The sequence below is a fragment of the Spea bombifrons genome, chromosome 5 (assembly GCF_027358695.1).
Source record: "Spea bombifrons isolate aSpeBom1 chromosome 5, aSpeBom1.2.pri, whole genome shotgun sequence".
NCBI lineage: Eukaryota > Metazoa > Chordata > Amphibia > Anura > Pelobatidae > Spea > Spea bombifrons.
In genome coordinates, this window is record NC_071091.1 from 86,025,871 (window position 1) to 86,047,698 (window position 21,828).

The 21,828-nt window shown below is 39.8% G+C and overlaps 2 protein-coding genes across 2 annotated transcripts in view; one reads left to right on the top strand and one right to left on the bottom strand.

Moving 5' to 3' along the window:
* Positions 1–878: 878 nt before the first annotated feature.
* Positions 879–8,878, top strand: SDCBP (syndecan binding protein). Its single transcript, XM_053468317.1, has 9 exons — positions 879–1,021; positions 3,119–3,182; positions 4,411–4,489; positions 4,644–4,744; positions 5,787–5,948; positions 6,062–6,237; positions 6,672–6,843; positions 7,418–7,509; positions 8,307–8,878. The coding sequence occupies exons 2-9, from the start codon at positions 3,132–3,134 to the stop codon at positions 8,359–8,361; spliced, it is 888 nt and encodes a 295-aa protein (XP_053324292.1). The 5' UTR covers positions 879–1,021; positions 3,119–3,131; the 3' UTR covers positions 8,362–8,878.
* Positions 8,879–11,156: 2,278 nt separating this feature from the next.
* The window catches only part of NSMAF (neutral sphingomyelinase activation associated factor), a 29,446-nt gene continuing 18,774 nt past the window's right edge, over positions 11,157–21,828 (bottom strand). Inside the window, exons 20-31 of the mRNA XM_053468313.1 lie at positions 19,965–20,007; positions 19,687–19,850; positions 19,303–19,411; positions 16,385–16,443; positions 15,643–15,710; positions 15,052–15,119; positions 14,608–14,731; positions 13,937–14,020; positions 13,194–13,344; positions 12,629–12,731; positions 12,273–12,382; positions 11,157–11,732 (exon numbers count right to left, since the gene is read on the bottom strand). Of these exons, the coding sequence (XP_053324288.1) occupies positions 11,641–11,732; positions 12,273–12,382; positions 12,629–12,731; positions 13,194–13,344; positions 13,937–14,020; positions 14,608–14,731; positions 15,052–15,119; positions 15,643–15,710; positions 16,385–16,443; positions 19,303–19,411; positions 19,687–19,850; positions 19,965–20,007 (1,175 nt within the window). The 3' untranslated portion in view covers positions 11,157–11,640. The remainder of the gene's footprint in view (positions 11,733–12,272; positions 12,383–12,628; positions 12,732–13,193; positions 13,345–13,936; positions 14,021–14,607; positions 14,732–15,051; positions 15,120–15,642; positions 15,711–16,384; positions 16,444–19,302; positions 19,412–19,686; positions 19,851–19,964; positions 20,008–21,828) is intronic.

The window sequence follows — 21,828 nt, forward strand, 5'->3', positions numbered from 1 at the left end:
AGATAGGAGACACTGTAATGGAGTAGCGAGAAGGCATCCTTGCGGGACTGCACGGGATTACCGGGACCCGCAGGTACAGCACCTGACCGCCCGCTCCCGCCCGCAGCCCCAGAAAGACCGCCCGCACCCTCAAGCCCCCACGGGACCCGCCTCCCAATGCAGTCCTCTAGTGTGATTGACTTCGAGTTGCATTGTGTTGTTTAAGTGTTCCCTTTATTTTTGTCTGTGTCTGCAATTTTTGTATGTGTCTGTGTGTGCAATTTTGTATTGCACCAATTATTTTACCATTGCAATATTACACTATATATATTTTTATCTTATATATGCCAAATTTTGGAATTCTGACTATATTTTTTACAAAATGTAAAGGTTATCATACATATATTTCTTATATCCTTTTGGGCTCAAATCACTTGTCTTCTGCTTCATTACTGACCTCTCGTCTCCATAAATGAGGAGCAAACATGAGTTAGGTATTAGCACAAGTATGTTATGTCGCTTGCTGTGCAGACTGCTCATACCCTACTACCCACAGCAATGGAAAAGCGGGACACCGGGCTTCTGATGACAAGGTGATGACAGACTATTCCTAGCTCTTCTGAGGTAAAAACAATACATTTAAGATGATTTTAATATGTTTTCACAGAGTATGCGTGTTACGTCATTAACTTATAAGACACTATTAAGCTGAACACTAAAAATGTTTACACCACAACTTCCTGTCACCGTCACGATTGTTACTATTTTGCCAACGAGCTACCGAAGAGACACTTCGTCTCTTAGCAACAATCACGAGACTGCCTATCCCCATTGACGTTTACATGAAATACCCTCCCCTTTCCATAACCCCGCCCTTAACCTAACCCCGCCCTCTTCCTCCTGTCTTTGTCTTCCTCCCTGTATGACCGTAAGCGTCTGACGTCATCGCCTTTCCCAGCAGCACACAGTGTGAAGGTTCCTCCTGAGGCTAACGGTCTGCTTTCGGTGGCAACCTCATTATTGTTTCTCCTTCCGCTTACAGGTAAGGAAGTCCGCTAGCCGGTGTTCACGGGGCTCATAGTTGTCGTTGCTGAATATTTCTTGTAGTCCGGCTGTTTTGGTGATTGACGGCTGTTTATTGCTCCCACTCCCAGCAGTGTTTAGTCATTTACGAGATGCGGACCAAGTGCTGCTTTACCAAGCCCTATTGCCCAAGAATGGATTAATGCGCACAGTACTTTCTCTCAGTGGTGTTGTTTTGTGAGAGGGTGTTGAGATTTGGCGAGCGCTTTCTCTGTTCACAGGAGTAAGGGGCGGGACCGAGTAAAGCGGTGGGTTGGGCTGAGCTTTCCCAAATCTTCCCTCAGGTGACATCCATTGGAATGGGGTCCCTGTGCACAGACTCGGTGCCGTCCGTATTGGCTTGTGCCAATATTTATAGCCTTCGCTCTTTTAAAGCAGAAGGTTTCCCTAACTTCATTTTATATACGTTCCATTTTATATAACTTGTTGTTATTATTATGTATGTATTGACATGGTTTCCAAAGACAGTGCTACTTGTATGTAAATATACATGCATGTAACATTCAAATCACGCTAACAAGGGGTATCTAGAAGATGCACGTTCATAGAATAAGAGATCTCCAGGTGGGATCTGGTAGATTCTAAACTTACTAGAACAGGGCCCTCTTCTTCTTCCGTGCCGGTGTGTCTTAACCTGAGTTAATGCTGTTGTCGCTTCTGTATATTGGTAAGTTTTTAATGTTCTTGTTGCATTTTCGCTCTCCCTTATTGGAATGGTGCTACAGAATCTGCCAAGAGCCAAACATTAAACGTGTTCTTTTATATAGGGTAGGATTTCTTTGTTAGTTAGCGGGGCACATTGTATATATATTGTATTCTGGAGTAGTATGGTTCCTTACTCAAACTTGCGCAAGTGATGACTTTTTCCCTCTAGCTTGAGTATAGAATGCATCCTGTTTTGAAATTCCTGTCTTTATTTGTAAAAGCTGGAAACCCCCATCGGAGGTGCGGTCTGAACAAATACATTATTTTAAAGAGACAATATTTTTGTGTGCGAAAGATATATTTTGTTTCTAAAATAATTGATGCCACCCCACAAGTCTCCCTTTCCCCTGTTTTTTTTTTTTTTGTGAAACAAGATGTATTGTTTGTACGCCCCTAGGAAAAATATATAAATAATGTATTGGCTTGATTATAGGCTGCACCCTTAAAGTTTGGTTCTATTTAAAAGAAAAAATACACAAATACATAGATATGCCACTCTGCTCTTTAGATATGCCACGCTCCCCCCCCAGACTTACCAATGCACCCCCAGACTCCCTGGTGTCTAGCAGGGCCATCCGGTGGACGTCTGTGCGCAACCCTGTGCTGCCGGCACTTCCGCCGGGGCTTCTATGGTGGAGCACAGGAAGGTTATGTCACGTTATAGAAGCCCCAGCGGAAGTGCTGACCGCAGAGGTTGTCTGCGGGTATCACGCAGAAGTCCACGGCTGCCGGAGAGGAGTATCCAGGTCCCCTGCAGCGCTGCGGGGGATCTGGATCCTTAATGAAAAAGAAACATGTGACATGAACTGCGCATCCCTGCGCTAAACCGCACCCCCACTTTAAAGACTTAAAGGGGGGGTTGCGGTCTATGTTCGGCAAATACGTTTTTTTTTTTTTTTTTACTTACATTCATGGCCGTTTAATGATTTTAGCTTGTTAGGTAAACCATTTTGCGTTATGTCTGGCCTCAGTGCTGTAAGCAGTTGAAACCATGTCTCTGTTCATTAACCTAATCATTTTGTGAAGAAAAAAAGCTGTAATATATATATATAAATACAAAAAACCTTGATACATCTGTCATGAAAAAGATTTATGGCCTATGACTCTTAAAAAGTGTATGTGTGTGTATATATATATATATATATATATATATATATATATATATATTGTGTAATCTATGTTCTGAAATGAGTACGTTGTATAATTTTCTATGTATGATTCAATGGCGTTTATAATGAGCGTCATGTGATTATCATCTGACTACGGTCAGCATGTGAACTAATCCCTGTCATGATGCTTTTGAAGTAATTTTCACTCCTCATCAGACACTTTTTCCTTTTCTTGCTTTTAGAAGAACTTCAACAATGTCTTTATACCCATCACTCGAAGACCTCAAGGTTGACAAAGTTATTCAGGTAAGTGTTTTTTTTTTTTTCTCACCACATAATAATATTTGTAATAACGTTATGCAATTTTTAACATCCTCATATATTTTTCTTATTTTTCTATGCAAATTCGAACACTGGGTAAAGGAAACCTGAGTCTGATTTTACTCAGAATACAAATGTGACGTTATAAATGGAAAGGCTTCAAGTTACCCGGATTCGTGAAGCAAGCTGATCCCTGACTTGAATTCTTAATTACCTTTGCAAACATTAGTACAGAAATACATGTGTATCTAAATGCCCCTGCCCAAGAACAGTGCTGGTTAGACAGCCAGGGACCGTTCGAATTGTGTATTTATGGATTTATGTGCGTAAGAGGTCCTTTTTTCCCATTAGCAAAAAAACTATAAGCCAAAGCAAATAGTTTTTATTTTATTTTTTCGGGTGCTGTTACTTCGTGTTAGAATGCTAGGTGTTCCTGGCATGGGTTTGTTCCATGAGGTGTTAACAGCAGCACATATGACCCTTCATGGTTGCATCTATTTTTTTCCTCCCCCTCTCTACCTTCCTTTCTTTTTGTTGCCACTTGTATTCCTAGTACAATATATGTGTGTATGTCTGTATATATATAATATGTGTGTGTGTATGTATATACATACATACATACACACACACACACAGACACACACCGTATGTCAAATCCTATGCCTTCCCGAAGCAGATCCGTTGTACTCTATTCTCTGACTATAGGTCTGTTATAATGAAGTTTTCAGGGTAGCAGAGATGATGTGCAAATACTTTACTGTTACACAAGAAGTGGCTTCAGCAGCCAACCAGATGAAGTAAATTGAATAATCCATTAGGGGGATGGGAAGAAATTGCTGCGTTATTTAATCTGATAGTGCCCTTTCTTCGGAGCTTGGTTCTCATTTTCTTATGATGTTGTTTGAAGTATTTCTATTTAAAAAAAACATTTTGAGATTTGTCTTAAACTGCAGTAAAATGATGTATAATATGCAGGCAGTATGTTTTTTTTTTTTTTAACTTTGTTGTATGTTTACAAATAGATATTATACATTCACTTTCAAAATGTCCTGTACAATTGGGGAAAAAAATGTTTTATATGCATACCAGAACAATATTCTAAAGCATTAGGGTGACCATGCACGTTTTTAACGACCCTTTTATTATTCTTTTACGCATATAGAATGAATTCCTATTTTTATACCTATATTTGTTTTATTACATATATACCCAGGCACAGACGGCTTTTTCAACAAATCCTGCCAACCCAGCAATTTTGTCGGAAGCTTCAGCCTCAGCACCCCAACCCATAGGTAACTTTCAAATGTATATTCTGCGATAGGGATATATGCGAAATAGATCATATTGCCAGGAAACTCAACATAATAAAAAAAGAACATATTTAAACATCTAAAGTTCTGGTTTATATGTTGTGCAATATTTTTTATATGTTCTCTTTTTACACAGGGCTGTACCCTAAACTTTATCCTGAACTTGCCCAGTATATGGGCTTAAGTTTGAGTGAAGATGAAATACACAAAAATATGTCACTGGTTCCATCCGATGGGGTTTGTAATATATTTTCTTTATTACATATGGTAACCTGTGTTGTGATTTACGTTCTGTATTTGCTCTAAGGCTGGAAAAATTCAGGATCCATAGAATGTAAATGCATTCATAGAGATCAGTTTAAAGTAAGACAAAATGTTATGTGACTGGATGCTAGCAGCCAAATTTCCACAGGTCCTAGAATGTTACAGATGGCAGCTCTCTTTACATGATAACTTATTGTCTGTCCCATGCAATGTTTAATGCTCTGCATCTTCTGCTCAGAGGGGGCTGTTTCACTTACCACCCTCCCAGTAAAGAATGCCAAGAGGGTAATAGAATCATCAACCCCAACCATTTAATTAACCACCAGCTATGTCTTAAAACAATAAAAAAGCCTATTTCTAAAAGTTAGTTTTAAAAAAATGAATTAAAACACTTTGTATATACAAAAAACTGACGCAGCTTTGTTAGGGGATCCTCATCCTGAGACCTCAAACACCCCCTATGTGAAGTATCAGGTTTTTGTGAAATCAATAAATGTATAGCTAGAAGGGCTATATTAGAGAATTGTACATGCACACAATCGAGAGAGAATGAAGCGGAAAAAGGTATAAGGAGTTCTGTATACCACACTCTTGTTACGAAGTAAAAATCCAAGATGCCGTATCGCCTCAAACCAGGGATTAAGAGCTGTTTATCTTAATCATTCAGTCAGACCCTCTGACTAATGAGTCTATCAAGGAATGGATGTCATTAGCATTGCCGTAAAGAATCGTCTGTGTGGTGCATTCAAATTCCCACCACTGACAACTGGAGGTTTTATTAGAACAAAACATGACCAGTCGTCTGTCAGTGCGAAGCAAGATCACCACATACAACTTATGCCCAGTGAGACTTCCCCTTTCGATCTTATATTTCAGTAACTGTACTGGATATTATAACATCTGGTTGTCCTTTTCGCCTATAATATATTTTAATGCTTATACATGCTTCATATGCGTCCCTGGGCAGTAAGCAGTCTAGTTTTGAATTCTATTTATTTGTATATTTTTTTTTTAGCTCCAGGTTGCAAGACCATCAGCCCTGAACAACATGGTGGCCCCAGTGAGTGGAAGTGATGTTGGAATCAGAAGGGCAGAAATAAAACAGGGGCTCCGTGAAATAATACTGTGCAAAGACCAGGATGGAAAAATTGGCCTCCGTCTGAAATCTGTTGATAATGTACGTTTGGTACCAGAATCGTATATGATTTTGTCTTGGGGGGGGGGGTTGTCAGCGGTGGTCTCTGTCTCTACTCTGACGATTCCTTTTTTTTTTTTTTATTTGCATTTTAGGGTATTTTTGTACAACTTGTTCAAGCCAACTCTCCAGCATCCCTGGTCGGCCTGAAATTTGGTGACCAGGTTTTGCAGATAAATGGTGAAAACTGTGCTGGCTGGAGTTCTGACAAATCTCATAAATTTTTAAAGCAGGCTGGTGGAGACAGAATTTCTATGGTTGTTCGAGACAGGTATGATTGTTTTTGTTATGTTAGTCATGTTCTCTTTTAAAATCCTTCCTGAACTCACGATCTCTGTGGAGGCCAAGTGGCCAGAACTCCACAGGCAGCAGGCCTGAGAACCTAGCGGGCATCTGAAACGCTGGTTACATGCAAGCTGGTAAATGGTCTTTATGTTGCTTTGTGGACAGGTTCAGATTCAGGGCCCCAATCTTCCCTTTCTGCTCTGAGACAGATTGTTATTATGAGATGACAATTTAAAAAAAAATGTCCCAAAACACTGTTATAATGAAAAGTTCAAGAAGGAAAAAAGATTAAAAAAAAAAAAAAAATGTCCCAAATCAGTTCTTGTACGTATATCTGTAAATGTATAATTCAATGCTTTTCCCTTGCTATTTTAACTTGCCACTATTGTGTTTCTGTAACTTTTTTTCTCCTTCTTTAAGACCATTTGAACGCACAATAACCATGCACAAGGATAGTACTGGACATGTTGGCTTTATTTTCAAAAATGGTAAAATCACCTCCATTGTCAAGGATGGCTCTGCAGCAAGAAATGGTCTCCTTACTGATCATAACCTTTGTGAAATTAATGGCCAGAATGTAATTGGACTAAAGGTAAAGGGGCCTTTTTACTTTGTTTTACCATTTAACCCCATCTCTTCAACACAAAAAGTTACAAGGCAAAATGTGTTCTATCATACACTAGGAATATTGGAATATAGGATGCATTTTAATGGGCTGTGTTATTCACTCATCTGGCAGATGTTATAACTGAAGACCAGAGAGAATTGTGATAGTAAATGAAATTGGACCCAGAAAGGGCATTTTCATCACCCTAGCCTTTTAATTCTTGCAGATTTTTTAAATATACTTTTACAGATAGATATGCAAACGCCTGTTTCATATACCGGTTTACGTTATACAGTGCAATATGTAAGCCGATGACGTATCTATTCAGCAAGTAAAACTGTTCATTTCATGAAATGTATAAAATACATTTTATTTTTAAAATTGACATATGTGAAGTATTGTAATTCCGGTATCTCCTAAAATCCTGTCAAATGCATTTTCTTTCTTCTATTGCAAACAAAAGCTAATGTTACAGTTTGTGTACTCCTACCCACAGATAAATGTGACATTACTGCAAAACTGTTTTAGAAATTGAAACGATTGAATTATGTTTTTACAGGATTCCCAGGTTGCTGACTTACTTGCTGCATCCCCAAATGTGGTGACTCTTACAATTATGCCATCCTACATCTTTGAACACATGATAAAGAGGTGAGTGACCACATCTCCAATGCATATAATGTCTTATCATATTCTAGTCTTGTTAGGAAAGTACATGTTCGTGTCTTGCCTTTTTTAGTAGTAGCCCATCTCTCAAGTGCTCTGGCTTGGCATTTAAAGGGACACTCCAGCCATCAAATAATAGCGTGGTGGTAGTCTGCAGAATCCCTCAATCCCAGGTGTTGGAGAATCACATGCGCTGTGAGAACCAGTACTTGCTCAGTCAGTGACACAAAAAATGGGACCACAAATGCTTTTGGCTTAAGATGATTTTAACAGGATGAAGATTACAAAAAGTACTTTAACCCCTTCAAGACCGGGACGTACCTGGTACTTCCGGGTCAAAGGTCACCGACAGACTGGGACTTACCAGGTACATCATCGATGATGCGCTATCCAGCGTTGCTATGAACGCTGGGATCGCGAGGGGCGGCTGCTACTGACCGCTGGGTGTCCCCAGTGATCCATAGCAGCCACTCCCCCTCAAGTCTGTGCACGTGATCGCTTTGAAGCGAATCACGAGCACTGAATTTAGTTTTAAAAAAAAAACTGCGGTCTTCAAGGGAAAATGCAGTTTGGCAATGTCGGTCCTGAAGGGGTTAATGTGTGTTTTGTGAAGCTGCATGGGGCACTGGAGGGTCACTTTAACATGAAAACAGAGCTAAAGGATTATATATAACAGGGCCCCCCTCGCAAGTGTGTTATATACTTGTCCTGTTTACCCATTGTACAGTCCTGCGGAATATGACGGCGCTATTAATTTATTTATTTTTTTGTTCTTCCTACAGAATGGCTTCAAGTATTATGAAGAACTTAATGGACCATGGTGTTCCTGAGGTTTAAAAGTAATAGTTGCTTTTTTGCCTGGATGTATAATCTTGACTGAGCTTGGACTTGTTTTACATGGCAGCCATCAAGATATGAGACCAAGATTTTTCCTAACACTGCATGTTAACATTTGCATTCTGTAATCCTGCAGGGCCTATTTCAGTCAGATCTAGATCTGTTATGTGCTACTCTACTATTTAGGTAGGAAACTGCAATTCTGTGAAATCAATGATGGGTTTAATAAATACCGTTTCCTGTCATGTATGCTCTGAATTAAGATATCAATAAAATGTATTCGTTAAACATCCTACTTTTACTCCTAAACGTACAGTATCCTGAAAATTCTGCTGTCCGCATACAATTATCTGTTTTCTTAAAACAAACAAATGCACTATGCTTTGATTGACAAATCATTTTAGAAAGGAAAGTGTGCCTGAAAATGCTGTAATTTTATATCACGTGTACAAGATAGCTATTTTCATATGTATGGCTAATGTAAAAATCGCTTGCAATAAAATAAGACTTCATTTCATACCGCTTTGGGGATTATTCACCAAACAGCGAGTCGAGGTTTTGCTAAATATAAAGATTTTGGTTTCTGGTCAAAATAACATACAACCTCCTTCCTCTCCATGATCTTGGCATGTAGTGCTTTGCCCATAAACGGTCTATTACTTTAAACAATTCTTACTGTTCAGATCTGTATCTTTTTGTATATGTACAAAATGTTATATTTCATCAAATATACATAATAACCCCCACGTGTCTGCATTTATTTTGTGTTAACTGGTGGCAACACTTTTCACGTTTTATTTAACGGGATGTTATATATATTTTAACAAATACATTAAAACAGTGGTCTTTGTATACAATGGCTACTTATTACCCATTCAAATGTATATTTTAAGCTTTATAGTCACATCCACTAACATGACAATTCCAAAAAAAACACAAGGCCTTTATTTCTATTGTCACCGCATTCTACAGATCATATTAGTAAATCATACCTTGTTTTTCTTAACGTGGGTCCGATATATTGCGCATCTTTTAAAATAAACCTCCCGTTATCATGGAGAATGAGAACATGCTGTTGTACAGAGTTTATTAATCCACTGCTATAACATGTTGTAGATGTAGAGAAGCATTTCTGTTAAACAGGCATCTGTATCAGAATTCTGGTGATAGTTGCACATCTTGAAAGGGCAGCTATAGGTGTAAACAATGATTTATCCCATATCTACTGTACAACCACCAAATATGCATTCATCAAAATGAAGTGCTAAAGGAGAACTGGGCAATCAATTAACTCTCTGGCTGTTGTACAGTAAACCCCATAATGCTCAGTTAAGATTTGCTGAGAATCCTAGGAGTTGCAGTGTACAATCAGCAGTACAGTCCAGCTTAAACATCCCTCAGTTGTAAGTAGAACATACTCGTAATGTGTCATCTAAACAGTTTTTAATATTTACATACTGACAAATCCATTGAATACAAATAAGATAAACAACCACTATGTATCCACAAGGAAGGGCCTGCCCTTCACACGTAACGAAAGTTAAAGCACATAACAGGATGACCGGAGAATGCAGACTTCTGACAATGCTATTAAAAGCCGAGTGCATAAGAAAAATAAAAACATTCAGATCAAGCTTTTTTTTTTTATGTAGTTCTATGATTTTAAAACATCTCCTAAAAAAAAAAAACACAGTTTATACAGGTTCAAGAAATATGAAAAAGGAGAATCGTGGCTTACACATGTCAAAAAAACACCCCCAAAAGATATTTTAGACCTGGGACTGAAGGGGTTAAACAGCTGCTGTTAAATCGTACACTTCCACTTAAAAAAAAAAAAAAAAAGTTACCTACTGTTTACGTATTTAGCGATGAATTTAGATTATTAACACGTTTCGAGTATGGTTGTTAGAAATACTTGGTCACCACAAAGCAAGAAGTGTCTGTGTCACTGATGCCCTTCCTGCCAAAGCTGAGTGGTGGTGTCATTGTAAACACTACTATTTTACACCTTAGTGGCGGCTGCCCCTTTTCTTTGCAAGAAGTGCTGCTGGCGTTACCACAGGAGCATTTACGCTTTTCCGCTGGATTTCGTTTTAAATCCTCTGACGGGATCTGCAAAGGAATGATTTTCTGACCTTTGCTCCCTTCTATCCTTAAAGTCCACATGTGTATTCCTCAGCTCTATCGTTAAGGAATAATCACACCTGTTGTCCGGACAACAGTTACTCTAGCTTCTCCAACACTACGTACATAGCATGCACAGCTTCACACACGTGTATTAATTGTTCTGAATTTGACGGTGACATTTGCCTCCGAGTCTTCTGCACAGCACAAGGAGACGGTACTTTTTGCAGTATAATTTCTTTCCCCCACAATAGCTTTTCCATTAACTTTAACCCCTTCAGTCCCCTATAGCCATTCCTGTACATCCTAAAAATGCATCTAGTAAAGCCTTTTAGGACGTACAGTCCAGCGGTAGGGACACATCCTCGAAAGCCTAGACTCCTCCTTGTCAGCAGAAGCCGATGCTGGTCGATTGCTTGTAACAGCTGCCTTTACATTTAAAATGCCAGATCGCGCGAGTGGGTATTTTTGGGTTGCAATCCCTTGAAAAAAAAAAACAATATATAGTTTACATGGGTACACTATTCTCAGGAAACGGGAATAATCGCTGAAATGACATACCGCAAAAATGGCAAAACTGCTCCAGGACTTGAGGTACCCAAAACCCCTAGGACTGAAGGGGTTAAAAATTATGAAATCTACAGAAACATGGACCATGTCACCACCTAGGCTTTAGAAACTCCATGGTTTTGCTCCATGATTTATTCTGTATGTTTACAAAAGCGAACTGAATAGGCTACATCTTGTTGCCTCATTTAATTCTACCTTAGAAAATGCACAAGCTTGGTAAATTAGAGGCAGAATATTAGACTTGCTAATAAGACCAAAAAAGTCCTATGCATGACTTGTGGAAGACTTTATATTAATCGCCTTTCTTTTCAGAATCAAAAGGGGATCACCTTAGAGGTAGGTTTAGCTCAGACTCCTAATTTACAGTTTTTCATAAAAAACAACCGCATTAGAAGGATCAGTTTCTAAAAATCAAGGCACATCACAAAAGCGGTACAAAAAAAACCAAAGGTAAAATGGCCAAGGCACAGTCTCGCGAGGGCATACATTCAGCGGAAACGTTGAATCGTACATTAAAATAAAAGTTAAAAATATATTCAAGTTTCATACAGGAATTCATGTGGAAAGAGAAAGAATTAGCAATCACTATAGTAGTTTCCAGAATAAAATTTGTCTGTCTGCAGATCCTGTAATCATAGTGTTGCATGGTTTATTCATCCAAATACACGTTACCGCATCTATGGGGGTGAAAAAAAATATACACTTGAATGAACAACACAATATTTATTAAATGACATCCTACACACACAAAAATACTACAGAACAGCTGAGAACCACCAACATAGACTAAATTCTGAAATCCAAGCAGGGAGAGTACTCAAAAGATATATATATTTTACTACAAACTACTTTTCTGGATTATTACCAAGATCACATATCAGAGAGGTGTCGTAATGTTACACTATGTCACGAGTAATGTGATATCACTGAACAGAGTGCTGCAAGCAGATATTTAGTTCCACAGACTAAAGGTGAAAGATAATGAAGGTGGCCTCACAAACGTCGTCTTTTGTTTTCAATATTCATTTGGTCTATCAGCGGGGATATTGGTAGACATCAGGACTTCAAACAGCCTGTTGCTGTACACCCCTCATTATCATTTCCCTCAGTTAACCGTTTATAGAAATGACATTTAGTTCATAAGCTCATCATATACTTAGGTTGCTGTGCAAAGCTACGCTTGACAAAATATTTATAGGGGACATTGGTTCAAGTACCTGAATGTCCTGGCATCCTTTCAAGAATTCGCCCTCCAAGTAGGTCCCAAACCAATATCTCACCAGCGTCATTTCCAGACAGAACTGTATGTCCATTCCAACAGAAACACCTGCATACAACAGAATAGGTTATAGTTTTATATATAATATATATATGGTTTTTGGCTGTCCCTTAAGTCGCAGGCACTGTATTGCAGAATATCATAGTGGCCAACCACAAAGATTAATATTCACACAAATGATATCACTATGATGTCATTTGCCATTACACCACTTTGGAATGTGTACGTATGAATGGAAAGCTGACAGAATAACTAGACAAATAAAAGCACATATTATTTCCATGAACATGTTACCTTTGCTCTTCCCCTGAGGGCAGAGAGGACAGCAACATTCCAGTTTGAACATCAACCACTTTCAAGCATCCATCTTCTCCAGTAGAAAGAACGTGTCTATTGTCTGAAAGACGAGGGCAAGTATTTTGTAGCTGCAGGCACATATTCCTTGCACAACAGGGTCTCATTAAAATATTTACTCCTGTGTTAATCAGTTAAATTGAACATTGGATTTCCCAACTTAAACATCCGGAAAGCTCGAGTCCTTGCTAGAATCCAAATAAATCCTCGATAGAATTACACTTACTAAAAAGGGACTGATGTATTGCGCTCAACTACACATTCATGCCAAAAATACTTCCTCCACAAGTCACAGGTGGCAATGTGTGTCTCCTTTAGCTACTGAACTACTATATCATCAACATCTACTGATAGTAGGTCCTCGTATCTCCATTGTACAACCAAACAACGGTTTAAATGACATACCCATGGTGTTACCATTCCTATGAATATTTTGCAAAACTCTGCACAAATGGGTAAAGAACCCTAAAACACAGTGAACTTCGAGCGAGAATTCCCAACCTACCAGGACTGAATGCTACATCATGCATCGTTCCCCTGTGGCAAGGAAGCTGATGGAGCAAAGTAGCTGTGGGAATGTCCCATATGCTCATATGGCCCTCCTTTGTCCCAGACACTAGAAGGGAACCGTCAGAGCTCACCGTGATTGTGCTTACCTATAGATGAAAACAAGAAAAAGGATGGTCCATTAACAAAAATGGTTATAGGGCCCACTTAAGGAGATCCAAGCAGGTATTATCGCCCATTATCTACATAAGGCACATTGCAAAGAGTGTGCAAAAAGAAACATACATTTTTGGAGAAATGGCTTTAGAATGACTTTTGTGATATCAGAGGGTACCTGCTTTCTACAAATAAACTTTTTGGGGCAGCTTTGGAATGTGTGAATTGATGACGTGACAAAATGCGGGGGGGGGATCAAAAAAATCAAAAAAAAAATCACTGTGTGTGTGTATTATATATATATATATATATATATATATATATATATATATATATATATATATATAATAAAACATAATTATCCTGTAAATATATATACATATATCACAGCTGATATGTTGAGATCTGAACACACAATGTCAAGACAATCAACTTGGGCTCTACTTAAAAGCGATCTCTATTGCAATGTGAAAAACGAGATTATTTTTCTGTACACATCTACAATTTATGTTATAATTTTAATTAGTAATATTATTCAGGACTGAAAAGGCAAAAAAAAATAACACAAAAACCACCAGAACTTACACCGGCATCATGTTCTAATTCAGCAAGCATTTCAAAATCATTCCTCTTTGTTCCACATACATTGTCAGGGACACAGCTCCACACCTAACAAAATAAACATAAAGCCTTGATTTAACTTTATGAGAAGAAGTATTACCTTCAGAGTACAAATACAATATCTACAAAGTATGGAATTAAATGTAAAGCAGACTAGAAGTAACTTTCACTTTGTGTTAAAAAAAAAAGGACAAAAGACGTAGATATTTGTAAAGACAATGAGCAGCATTGGCCAGAAGTTGCTCGCAGCAAATTGTATCAGACGTCGTCTTAGCAGATAGGAAGAGACAAGAGAGTCTTTTTCACAGAAGAAAAATATTTTGTTTGAACTGCCTTGACGCGTAAATTGCTCGAGGATGCCAGAGTAACGAAGACAGAAAGAAGAAGCATGGAACACAAAGAAAACGAGGAAGGAGGAGGAGAAGAAACAGAGCTTTGGAGACACAAGGAAGGTAGGGAGAGTGTGAGCGACAACGAAATGTGTCCCAATCGAAAATCGAAATTTTAAAAAACAAATGGACTAACTAAACGAAAAAGTTGCCTGAATAATGTTTGATCCATGTGCAAAGTCTAGTATTAATGCATAATATCAGTGGGTGGCAGTATATTAAGGATAAAGGAGAAACCATACAAACCTTTACTGTAGAGTCCCAGGAAGCCGTGCATAGCCTATCGTTACTCCAGTGGATCTTACTCACAGCATCATCATGTCCCATTAATGTGTCTTGTCTTCTTCCAAACGCAACAGAATAAAAATAACTAAGAGGAAAAAAATTAAATCAGCCAATTTATGGTTAAAAAAAAAAACTGATTAATACAGATTAATTCGCTAATTTAAATATTAAATTTTTATTTAAATCTACATGCAGATTTCTTTTTACAGGGCTTAATAGTGTTACACTGAAGTTGTTTTTTTTTTTTTTTTTAAATACATTGAAGGTTGGTGCCTTTTGATTTGGTAAGGACTTTGTGAGCCGTTTTGCTATAAAACCGGATAATCTGTCATGTGAAAAGGATCATCTATTTTTGTTCTCAGTTTGTAAAAGTCCAGATTTGTTAAAATGGTGTTCAATACGCACACATTGTTGTCCCAGGAAGAGCACATGACAGTTGTATCTCCAGGCAGGAGGACACAGGATGACAAAGCCTAGTAAAAAAAAAAAAAAAAGTTCAAGACAATGCCGTGAACTCATCACAATCACCGTACCGAAAGTAAACGTGTCACTGGCTTCATAACTTTCATGCCATGTTAACATTCTGAGCGTTTCAGAGGTGTTTTTGGCTGTCTTTGGTCTCTACTGTGTGTCTCACTCTGAATGCCCCACTCTTCCATGGTTAATGCGGTGCCTTTATTCATGTGTGCGTCTAGCCCTCTCTCTCTCTCTCTCTCTCGGAAAGGCTTCTAACTACCAACTATCACAAGCAAAAGATTGATATGTTTATGACAGTCTGTTAAGATTTTACAACAGCTTTAAAATTGCCATGATGTCATCACAATCTTGTTAAGGAGCCTCTCCTTTACTGCTGCTTAGTAGGTGAAACAGTGGTTGGCAACCACACCGGCTGTGTAAATATAGTTCTCACGCTGCGGTCACACATTACGTAGGTATAATGCATTCGTTTTACTTCGTTTTCACATGCTTTATCATGCACACAAATCAGATTCTTACCATGTTTGAGAACGAAACGCTTCTTTGAAGAGACTTCTGACTTGTAGAGAACATTTTCAGTGTGGAGTCTGCAAAGTAATTTACGATCACCATAAAAGAAATGGTTTGTGTATAAAATTAACACAATGCTGTTTCACTGGTGATTTAGAAACTCATCACAGTGAAAGGGTTCTATGCTTCTAAAACATTAAGGATATTTTAACACCCACAGTCCTCACATTAACTATCACAACGGCTAAAGACTAACCTTGAGATGTTGCGAGGCTGTGTGGGGCAGCAGTCCCTTTAGCAGCATACATTGTACATCAGGTCTATATTAATCTTCTCTAGCCTCTACTCTATTTGAGTAAACCTGCTAGTAATCTATCAAAATATATAAACTTCTGTCCTATTTTCAAGTATCAACATTCATAAACAAATCCAAAAAACAGCGAAGAGCATTGGAGATTAACGCTACAGTCACCGTACGCAGAATACAAATGAGTAAGGGATCCTGTGGGCTTTCTATGTATAAACCGCTAAACTGAAGGAAGTGTTCAAACATACATGTAATCATTCGGAGTCTGCAAAGTAATTTACGATCACCATAAAAGAAATGGTTTGTGTATAAAATTAACACAATGCTGTTTCACTGGTGATTTAGAAACCCATCACAGTGAAAGGGTTCTATGCTTCTAAAACATTAAGGATATTTTAACACCCACAGTCATCACATTAACTATCACAACGGCTAAAGACTAACCTTGAGATGTTGTGAATACAGAAGATCCATTGGAAGTCACAGTAATCCCAGTAATAGACCTGTATACAATGAGAAGACAATTTCAAAGCATTTCAAAGTGCCCGAAAATGGTTTTAGATTTGCGCTTACTACATAAGGAAATTAATTGACAATAATACTGCATCAGAGTCGTGACACTGTTCCTAGAACTATAATTGTACTGTTATTTTTATAGCAAATTTAGTAGTAATGGACAATTGTTTGTTTCAAGGTACACTCCAACCCTCATATGTACTTTAATCCAACCCCCAACCCTCATATGTACTTTAATCCAACGGATAGCTGAACCTCAACCACATTCATCTTCAGCTCTGGCTTGAGCAACATTTCCAGTGGGTCTTACAAGGACATCTGCGAGGATTTCATGGAGACCCCTTTGCTGCACCATCTGAATAGGGTAGGTATTTCTCTCGCCACAAAAATGCATATTAAAATACTAAGTATTTAATAGGCTTTCATGTTTGGCGAGGCTGTGTGGGGCAGCAGTCCCTTTAGCAGCATACATTGTACATCAGGTCTATATTAATCTTCTCTAGCCTCTACTCTATTTGAGTAAACCTGCTAGTAATCTATCAAAATATATAAACTTCTGTCCTATTTTCAAGTATCAACATTCATAAACAAATCCAAAAAACAGTGAACCGTACGCAGAATACAAATGAGTAAGGGATCCTGTGGGCTTTCTATGTATAAACCGCTAAACTGAAGGAAGTGTTCAAACATACATGTAATCATTCGGAGAACTTGAGGAATAACCGTGTCTTACCGTATTTGCTCGATTATAAGACGAGGTTTTTTTCAGAGCAAATGCTCTGAAAAATACCCCTCGTCTTCTAATCGGGGTCGTCTTCTAATCAGACCTCAAATAGAGGTCTGATTAGGAGACTAAGATCCAGATCCCCCGCACTGCTGCAGGGGACCTGGATCCTCCTGTCTCACCCCCCCCCCATCATACACACACTTACCGGTGCTTCCTTGCTTCCTACTGCGTTGCCGGGGCAGCGGGTTGACGTCTACGCGATCCGCGTAGACAACGTCCGCTGCAGCCGGAAGGAGGTGTGGCTAGCAGCGGGGGTTGTCTGCGTCCGTCGCATAGACCTTCCCCGACTGTCAGAGATTAGAGTTCCCCGCACCGGTGCGGGGAACTTTGATCTCTGACAGCCGGGGAAAGTATACGCGACGGACGCATACAAACCCCCGCTGCTAGCCACACATCCTTCCGGCTGCAGCAGAAGGCGACGTCAACCCGCTGCCCCGGCTGGAAGCACCGGTAAGAGAGGGGGGAGAGCGGGGGAAGGGGGGTGAGAGAGGGGGGGAGAGAGAGAGAGAGAGAGAGTGTGTGTGTGTGTGTGTGTGTGTGTGTTAGTTAGTTAAATGGGGGTATAGGGTGTGTGTGTGTGTTAAATGGGGGCATAGGGCATTTCTGGAGTGGCGTTAAGGGGGGATTTAATAGCGCACTCTGCCTCCTGAAATGCCTTATACCTCCCTATATGCCACTCTGCCCCATAATATGCCTTTTAACCCCCTAAATGGCAGAGTGGCATATAGGGGTATAAGGCATTTCTGGAGGCAGAGTGCTCTATACAATGCCTTTTAACTCCCATAATGTCACTCTGCCTCCTGAAATGCCTTATACCTCCCTATATGCCACTCTGCCCCATAATATGCATTTTAACCCCCTAAATGCCAGAATGGGATATAGGGGTATAAGGCATTTCTGGAGGCAGAGTGGCACATAGGGGGTCAAAAGGCATACCATGGGGCACAGTGGCATATAGAGGGTTAAAAGGCATATCATGGGCCACAGTGCCATATTGGAGTGGCAAGCCTGGGGGCAGATGTGCGTAACTGGGGGACAGGTTGGAAAATACAAGAAATAAAAACAAAAAAAATCTTTTTCTCAATCATAGCTTTTATTAAAAAAAATAGTTTACATGAATTAACATTTACTGGTAAAACTTTTTTCCTTTGGGGTCGTCTTATATTCAGGCTTTTTCTTTTTTTCCTAAGTTAATATTCAGATTTTGGGGGGTCGTCTTATAATCAGGGTCGTCTTATAATCGAGCAAATACGGTATTTTAAAAGATAAGAGAAAATAATCAAGATTTACAGAGTGACTATCGATACTCGAATCAGTGGCGGAACTACCGGGGTCGCCGGGCCCTGGAGTTCTGCCAGTCAGTGGGGCCCAAGGGGTGCCGAGCGGTTGCTGAAAACGACCGCTCGGCAACTCTTGGGCCCCCCTGACTGACAGAAATCCAGGATGCCGCTGCTCCCCGCTGCTGCCGCCGTCGCCGCCGTCTGCCTCAGCGCTGCCCAGAGTGCAGTTTTGGGAGCGTGAGGCGTAACAGATTCTTGCACCGGGGCCCTGAGGTTTCTAGTTACGCCCCTGACTCGAATACTATATAGTAAGACATGTATTGCTGTAAGCCACACGAGGTAAAGGGGAAAATGCACAGGACTTTAAGGATCAGGATTAGAAAAATGAAGAGCTGTGGTAGGTCAGGTATAGAAACATAATATCATGGCAGATAAGCACCATTTGTCCATTTTCTGATGGGATGGTGTTTGTTTACCACCCCTCAGTAAAGTTAAGTAAAAAACAAAGACTGAAGTGAACCAACAACAGTTTCAAATACATTTTTATCAAATTAAGAAATCAACTTTGTTTATGGCATCTCATGCACATCAGACCAGAACTTAAGGTGACTTGGAGCATAATAGTAACTGAAACCCACTGAAGACAGCATGAAAAGAGTTTATCCCGTTCTGTGGACTGTTTAATGACAAAAATACTTCATTGCCATCTACAGGAAATTGTGCAGGTTTCTGGTTAATGAAACATTTACATAAACACGTTAAAGGAGGTTTTAACTTACTCTTTGTGAATTTTATGGCCGTTTTCTTTCTTCAATTTAGTAATGTTGCTCCAAGAAAAAGATTTACTTTCTTCCATCAGATCCTCGAATAATTCTTCTGTGATGGAAACTGCAAGAAATAATAAATAAAAAAATGTCGTTACTATTTTAAATCACTATAATAAAAAGGTACTTAGCTACATTACTAAGAAGAGACAGATGTAATTATACAGTCTTCATGGTTCATTACAAAATTAGTTTTCCAGACATGTTTGTTGCAGAATATTTTAAGATCGCTGTAGATTGGGTCAACACACAATTGAAACACATTATCTAAGTAAAAACTTAATACACACACACACACACACAAAGATGGTAGCGCCTGTTTTAGTAACGTCCACTTACCTGGGGATTCTACCATGGACATATTTTGACTGGAGGAACGAGAAACACTCCTAGTTATTGTACAAATTCTTTTCGGATGAGGTTTAGTGAAAAGTTGCTTCGGAGTTTGGCCAAATTCCAAAATTTGAGTTAACATAGCGATTTTCTGATCCGGCTCCTCAATGCTAAATAAAAGAAAAAAAATACAAGAAAGTATGTATAATGGCTGCGTTTTAAAACAACAATAAGGTTGTAAATAAATAATACTACAAAGTAAAAAACACAAACCACTGATATACCTGTTTAAGTCAACTTCACCTTCATAAGTTACTGGATGAAACACTAAAACATATGGAATAGTAAAAAAGATTATCTCAGTAAAAATATACAGGTACACAGAGGTCATTTTATTAAAAATAAAATACTGCGTGTAACAGCTCTCATTGGCCATCAGTCATTTTCAAAGTGGCATTTAAAGGGGTTCATTCATTAAAGGTAGAGTTTGCAGTAGAGCTGTAGTTAAAACTCTCCAACTTCATTATAGACACTTGCAGATTCCTCGGGGTAAAATGGCTGATCTACATAATTTACAATTCATTGTATGAGCAGACTTGGAGCTCTATTTTAACTATACATTTTTTAGGTTCAGCCAAGAGTTCCCTGCAGCAAACGCTCATTGGGGTTGGACCTCCATGATGTATAGTGAAATCAAGGAGCTGAAACACAACTCTACTGCAAACTTACCCTTTAGTAAATAAACTCCAGAATTAGCTAGACGGGCTCTTCAGGTTTCATTTCCACTAGTCCAATAATAAACAAAGTCAATATTCGTAAAGCATTAACACTAAAAAATATATTAACAGATTACCGTATTTCCCCATGTATAAGACAATTTGGGTTCTAAAAACGTGCGTCTTATACAGTGGTTGTAGATTGCAGTTACTACTTCCCAGTCCCTCCCTGCAGTCACACTGACAATCGCCCCGCCCCTTTCTGAGTAACAGTCCCTCCCTGCAGTCACACTGATGATTGGCCCCGCCCCTTTCCTTACAGCATCCACATGGCTAAGCCAGGGCTCGACAAATCCCAGGCGCCAGGTCGCCATGGCGACAGAGAATTTTGTCCTGGCGCCTAGGTTTTGTCAGCCTCTTACATCCAGAAAAAATTGTGGATGTAAGAGGCTGAGTCACCACACGGGGGCGCTGCTGCTACTGTCTGCCCAGAAGTCTGGGCAGACAGCACAGCCACTTCAGGGCGGGCTGCCCCCCGAGCCTGAGATCACTCCCACGGAGTGAGCCTGTAGGCTGAAAACGCGGTTGCTGCAAAACCAGCAATCGTGTTTTCAGCTGCCACAGGCAGCTTCAGGGAAGGGGGTTGTGTGTTGATTGGGTCCCCACACAAGTGTGGGGACCGGACCCAACACCCCCCAGCTGCCTGATCGCTCCATGAGAGCGACAGTGCAGCGTTAACCCCTTCAGTGCCGCGATCGCGGCATTTAGGGGTTAATTCCCGTTTTGTACGGGGCTCTGCTGCTGGTGGTCTACCTGGAAGCCCAGGCAGACCAGCAACAGCAAAAACGAGCCCCCACAAGCCCTTTGATGATTCCTGTAGGCATGGAAGCCTACAGCAGTCATCAAAGACTCCCCTCCCTGCAATGGCTGGTCTATAGACCAGCAATTGAGTCCCAGCTACCAGAGGCAGCTTCAGGGACAGGGGAGAGGGTTCTTTGGTCTCCACATGAGTGTGGAGACCAGCCCCAACACCCCCCCTGCTGCCTGATCGCTCCATGAGAGCGACAGTGCAGCATTAACCCCTTCAATGCCACAATTGTGTATGACACATTTGTGGCATTGCAGGGGTTAACATTTGTCCCCACAAGCTTGTGGGGACTAAATATCAATCAATGCTGTGCTCCAATGGAACATCAGCATCGAAAGAGTTAAAAATAAAATTAAAAAATTAATTAAAAAAAACCAGCACTGACCTGAAAGTCCAGGGTGCTTCCAGGTCAAGCGCTGTGAGTTTAGTAAGTGGGCTGATGATGATCAGATCACTCCTGACCAAGTGTTAGTTTAAAAAAATCCTGGCTCCTAACTTTTTTACCTGGCGCCTAGATTCACAACAAATTTGTCAAGCCCTGGGCTAAGCAACTCATCTAACAGT